Here is a 6,000-nt window from a genome sequence, read left to right on the forward strand (position 1 = left end):
TGTAAAAATTACTAAAAAAAAAAAATAAATAAAATAAAATAAATTTTTTAAATGGGCCACCTGGGTGGCTCAGCTGGTTGAATATTTATCTGGCTCTTGGCTCGGACTCAGGTCATGATCCTCAAGTCATGAGATCAAACTCCATGTCAGGCTCCTCCAAGTTGAGCATGGAGTCAGCTTGGAATGCTCTCTCCCCCCTTCTTCCCCTCTCCCCTGCCTCATGCGTGCAGCTCTCTCTAAAACAAAAAAATTTTAAATTAAAAAAAGCTAGTTTGCTACATCCTTAACACTGTGGTTAAAAAAACTCACTTCTTGAATTATTATCAAGTGTTTGCCTTGTCTAATTAAAATACATTATAAGCTCACTACCCTGAGTTTCCTTGGAAGATCCTCTTATACTAAACTAGGCACTGGGAGTGAGAAGCCCTAGATTTAAAATCTCTTTTCAACTACAGTGTATTCTTGAGCAAAGTTCTGTTATTGTCAGTTTCCTAATATGAAAAATGAAGACAAAAACACATACCTCATGAAACCTTTGAGAGGGGGAAAAAAAAATCAGAAAATGCATGTAGCATAAGCTTCATAGACTATCCCACAAATAACAGGCATTTATAGTATACTATTACTTAACAAAACCCACACAAATATCTGATGTTACAGAAAATGTACAGATGCATGAAAACATGATAGACTGCTTCCTCTTAATACACAAACCCAAGGTCTTGATGATTTATCTCTAGTAGACAAAAATTTCACATGTTTATTTCTGAGAGAGACCAGAGAAAGAAAAAGGAACAGAGAGAAAGGGAAAGAATCCCAAGCCAACTCCGCGCTGTCCAAGCAGAGCCCCACTCAGGGCTCAAACTCAGGATGGAGAGATCATGACCTGAGTTGAAATCCAAAGTCAGCCACTTAACCAACCGAATCACCCAGACACTCCTACATATTACTTTTCTTAAAACTTTACAGAAACAGCTTTTAAATTTAATCTTTAAAAATTAAGTGGCCTTTTCAGTTTTTACATTTTAATAAAAATACATTTTAAAACCTTTAAAATAACTAGGATGATCTGTGGAATTTCCATGTCTATGAAGATACCCATATGTACACGTATTAAATTTAATTTTAAAAATGTACAATTATCTTTAAAACACCTGGAAATACAGGTTTTTAATTTAACACACTTTCCCTAATATTAATCACCACCAGGGAACCTGAATGGCTCAGTGGATTAGCATGTGACTCTAGAATTCAGCTGAGGTCCTGATCTCACAGTTTGTAAGATTGAGCCCAAGTTGGGCTCTGTGCAGACAGCACAGTGCTTGCTTGGGATGCACTCTCTCTCTCTCTCTCTCATCCAAAAATAAACGAACTTAAAAAAAAAAAAAAAAAAGGGCAGCCTCCATCTTTCCCCCAATTACTGATCTGCACAAAGAAATCAATATTCTAAACTAACTCTGAAAAATCAGTACACTCTCAGAAAACTCCTTTAAGTTCTACAAGTTTTATAGCATTTATTAACGCTAATAAACCTACTGCATAGTTTACACTCAAATTTTTGAATATTAAGGTAAAGTAATGGGAAATTTTGGTGCTTTGAAATTTGTAGTCAAGGAGCCCCTGGATGGCTCAGTCCACTAAGCGACCAACTCTTGGTCTTGACTAAGGTCGTATCTCGAGGTTCAGGAGTTCAGGCTCTGCATCAAGCTCAGTGCTGACAGTGGGAGGAGCCTGCTTGGGATTCTCTCCTCCTCTTTCTGCCCGTCCCCACCTCTCTCAAAATAAACAAATTAAAAAACAAAATGAAATTTGGAGTCAATTAGTAAAAGCACAAATTGCAGAGCTCTGAAAGTAATTTTTTTTTTTTTTTTAAACAAAGGCGGCCTGAAATTTCATTCACCCATCTTAGAAATTACGTATTTGCTTGGGAACAACCATGGAAACTTTCCTTTACTTCAGCCAGGAATCCAGGGGTTGCTTTCAACTTCTATTTAAATGATATTCTGCCCATGGCTATGCAAGTTGCAATGCAATTACAAAGCTCATTTATATAATAAATCCATTAAAAAGGATTTTAATGACTCCAAATGGACACAAAGTTTTTGGGGGGTAATGGAAATGTTCTAAAGTAAGGCTGTGATAAGGGTTACACAACTCTATAAATCACTAACAATCATAAAATGTAAATCCTATCTTAAATATTTTTTTAGAAAAGCTTCTTAAACGGCCAGTAGTATAAACCCTAAGATGTCTCACTCTAGGTAGAAAGGGCTATAAACACAAGTTTTAATATAAAATTATATCCCCTATCAGGTACTTAGCTTACCTCCCATTCTTCCCATAAATTCAGACTTATAGAGCTGCAAACAGAAACAGTTCAAGATTTTATCTGTTTAACAACTATAGGTCCACTGTTGTTTAAAAACAAAAAACCAAGATACAAAATATATTTAGTGAGTTTTGTTTTTTGGGTTTTCTTTTTTTCTGAAGAAAAAACAATCCTAATTTTAGGTCACATCTTCAGCTTTTCACTGATTCCAATTAACTTGTAAGATGAAATTTCATTTCCACCAGAAAAACTTTAATAAGGTCCACAGAACAATGCCTCAAGGAATGGTGGGAGACACTAGGTACTACACCCACGACTCTGCAATTCTGAGATTAGGATTTACAGCTGTGGGGGAAAGTAAGGGAAATCAGAATCACCTGTACATTGGGGGCGGGGAACACTATGAAAAAGTAAAGGTAACAGCAGTTATCCCAAGGCAACTTTTGTTTTCAAAATGCCCTCATTGACTATTATTGTTTAAATTAGAAAATTTACTTAAAAATAAACTACTGCTAAGCTAAATGAAAGAAACCAGATCCAAAATACTAATCAGCATTGTGTATGATGCTACATATAGGACATTTTGGAAAAGGCAAAAAACTATGAGGACTGGAAAAACCCCTAGGAGCTGAGGGTGAGAAGAGAGGATGATTACAAAGAGGCATAAGGAAAATTTGGGGGACAGTGGAACTCTCCTGTCTCCTCAATGCTGAGGGTGGTTACACAACATTTTACCAAAGCTCATGTAATTGTGTACCAGAAAAGGTGAATTTTACCATACGCAAATTAACCTAAAATCCACATAGTTAAAAATATTAAATTGCTTGTGCCATAAATCACTTTTTCCCCAAGTGGGCAGTTCTGAGGGATTAAAAAATTGGGACTCTGAACTACTTGAGGCCCTTCAGTTTACACAAAAGAAAACAGACTCAAGAAGATTTATTCAGGAGTCAACTGACAGATCATGGTAAACTGAAGCACAAACCTAGAATTCCCATTTATTTAACTTCACATCCAGGGCTCCTTCAATTGTCACATTCCTATTCTGAGTTCTACAGATCCCAGTTTCCACAAAGTACAAGTGGATTATGGCAGAACATAAAATTCCAAATGTTCAAGTTCAATTATTTCAGTACAATGTGGCTACTATCCTTCCCAACCTTTGCAAAAGAATCAGCTTTATTTGTTAAATAAAAATGAGTAATGGACTCAAAGTCTAAGTACAATCAAGTAGATTTGTACAGTATGAATAAGGATCCACAACACTTTATACAGTTCCAAAATGGGAACATTGTAAATCTAAGTTTTATAAAACTATGAAAAACCAAAGACTGTAAAAAAACAATCTTTACTGAAGCTTTCAAACTGATGACCTTACATAATGAATCTTACAAAATAAAAATAACAAATGAGTTATCTTATATAGCAATCAACACAATACGCTGGATAAACAGGAAATGTTCTATCTACCATCACATGCTCTGAAATAATTTATGACGAAAAATCTTTTTCTATTTTTCAACTTCCCAAGAGGAAAGAAAAGCATACCTCCAATACACAACAATTGTATCACCAAAGAGTGGGCACCTGAAACTTTTCCAGGGGCGAGGGGCGCAAAAATGAACCCTACCTACCAGTAACAGGAAAAGTATGGCAAGCCTATGCTTTGTGCATTGTGCCACAACTGTAATGTATCTAGGGTTAGAGAAGGCAACCGCTAGTTTCAATAACAGAAGTCAATGAAATACCTACTCAAATTTCACTTAGGTCTTTTGTCTGACACCAAGTTTTATTTAAATCTTAACTACTAATGCACCTAGTCAGGCAAAAAGACTCCATCCCATTGGGCAGTCAGTTTTTACTTTATGTTGACCACCTAAGGCAACTTAAACTTGTAAAAAGCTTAAGGAGATCCTCTAGACGCCAACTGTGATTCCCCACCATGCTATTACCACGTGACCGTTAAACCAAATCCACACGGCTTATCAGTAAACTACAAAAGGGAAAAACAACGTTGAAATAGGAAATTACGACCATCAAATAAAACAAAATCCTGCGGGATAAAAGGTACGCCCAAATGAAACCCGGGGAGAATGCATTCTGCGTACACACAATACTGTTTCAGGCCCTTCATAAAAATAGCCAGGACTCTCCAACATTTGAGATCCTGGCTTAGTGAGATTGACTGACAGACAACAGCTGGGGAGATTTTGTATTGATCTCGTAACATTGTGGTATACTTTTGGAAAAAGAGAGAATCCGGACAAGGGACCGTTATTATGGCAAAACTAAATCATAAGGGGTTTCATTTTCAGTTACGTGACCCCTGCACTGGAAGCCCCCACTAAATTCCTCTACACTCGAATTCCTCTTCTGTTTTCCAGCCTGATCCCGTAATAATGCACCTCCCGGTGCAAACAAACAAAAAACCTCGTGGGGAAGATACGAAAAATCAACACCTCTTTCCAAAAACACTGAGTAAACTAATATAAAGAAACTAGTCACCTCCCCACCCGTCTCCCTTTATCGATTTCATTTTTTAAATCTTGCTTGAAAGCCTGTAACTCTTTTTCTTCCGTAATAGAGGGGCTAAGGCGCCGCCCAATTTCCCAGGCCGCAAAAATATTTCAACCCGCCACATTAAAAGGTTTTCCAGTTTTCTCTTCGATCCTAACCCTTAATTCGGTACCCGCTTCCCAGTCAGACACTAAAGTTTATTAGCCCAAAACCCTAAAACAAAGGTGAATTCTTAAGATTCCGCGACGCACCCCCCCCAAGGGGTGGGGAGGGGTCGGAGCAGCCTGCCGACGCGCTCCCGCTCGGCTCAGTCCAAGGGGCGGGGGAGCTGCTGTGGCCACAATCCCACCGCCTCCTTTCACGACTCCCCAACCTCCCGACGCTCAGGCCTGCTCCCGCGGAGCTCTCCGCCGCCGAGCCGCGATTGGGCTTCTCTTCACCGGCCTGCCTAGGACTGCACTAGCATCCAAGAAGAAGGCTCATAAGTAGAAAAACGCAAGAGGTGTCCGACGTGTTGTTTCAAAACATAACGGAGCCCGGGGCCCCGAGACCGTTAAACCGCGGGTGGAGGGGGGAGAAGCGAGGACACCAGCAGCCTCGGGCTTCGGCCTGGCCGCCCTTTTCGACCCCAAACCTCCTCTCCAGGACCACCAGCCTTCTCCCAAACCTGCCCTAATCCCCAGCACACCGGACAAGGCGGCAAAAGGGTCGGTACCTTGTAGAAAGCCCCGTTGGAGCCACGAACCTCCACCGTCAGCTCCGCCATGTTGGAACCGCAAAGGCCGCTGGGAAGAGATTCTAGAAACTTTCCAACCAGAGGGGAGGAGGGGGGAGGGGCGTAAAGGAGGCAGGGGGAGGGGCGGGGTAAACAGGGCGGGGACTGGAATCCCCCGCCCCACACCCCTGGGGTCTGACTGCACTACCCGGACTCGCGCAGGGGTACCCCTCGGTTTCTTACATCACTCGTCGTGGGCTCCGCCCGCCGTCGCCCACGCCCCCGTTCGCCTAGCGACACAATCGCCCGACCTTTGCTGACCCGCCCCTGTGTCCCCGCCCTCTAGTAGATGCCCGCTGCTTGCCCGCTCCGGCCGGTGGGTGCCTCCAGCCACCCAGGCGTGAACTGTCCTGACGCCACCTGCCCCAAGCATCTGCTT

General features: G+C 41.3%; 1 protein-coding gene across 5 annotated transcripts in view; it reads right to left on the bottom strand.

The window, feature by feature from the left end:
* FXR1 (FMR1 autosomal homolog 1) overlaps positions 1-5,656 on the bottom strand; it is a 63,138-nt gene extending 57,482 nt beyond the window's left edge. For 4 of the 5 annotated variants that reach the window (XM_029939818.1, XM_029939817.1, XM_029939816.1 and 1 more), the window contains exon 1: positions 5,562-5,655. In XM_029939818.1, the coding sequence (XP_029795678.1) occupies positions 5,562-5,612 (51 nt within the window). In that variant the 5' untranslated portion in view covers positions 5,613-5,655. Of the gene's footprint in view, positions 1-5,561 lie in introns of all 5 variants that reach the window. The other variant, XM_029939819.1, reaches the window with a different exon arrangement.
* Positions 5,657-6,000: the final 344 nt, after the last annotated feature.

The sequence above is a fragment of the Suricata suricatta genome, chromosome 5 (genome assembly GCF_006229205.1).
Source record: "Suricata suricatta isolate VVHF042 chromosome 5, meerkat_22Aug2017_6uvM2_HiC, whole genome shotgun sequence".
Taxonomy (NCBI): Eukaryota; Metazoa; Chordata; class Mammalia; order Carnivora; family Herpestidae; genus Suricata; species Suricata suricatta.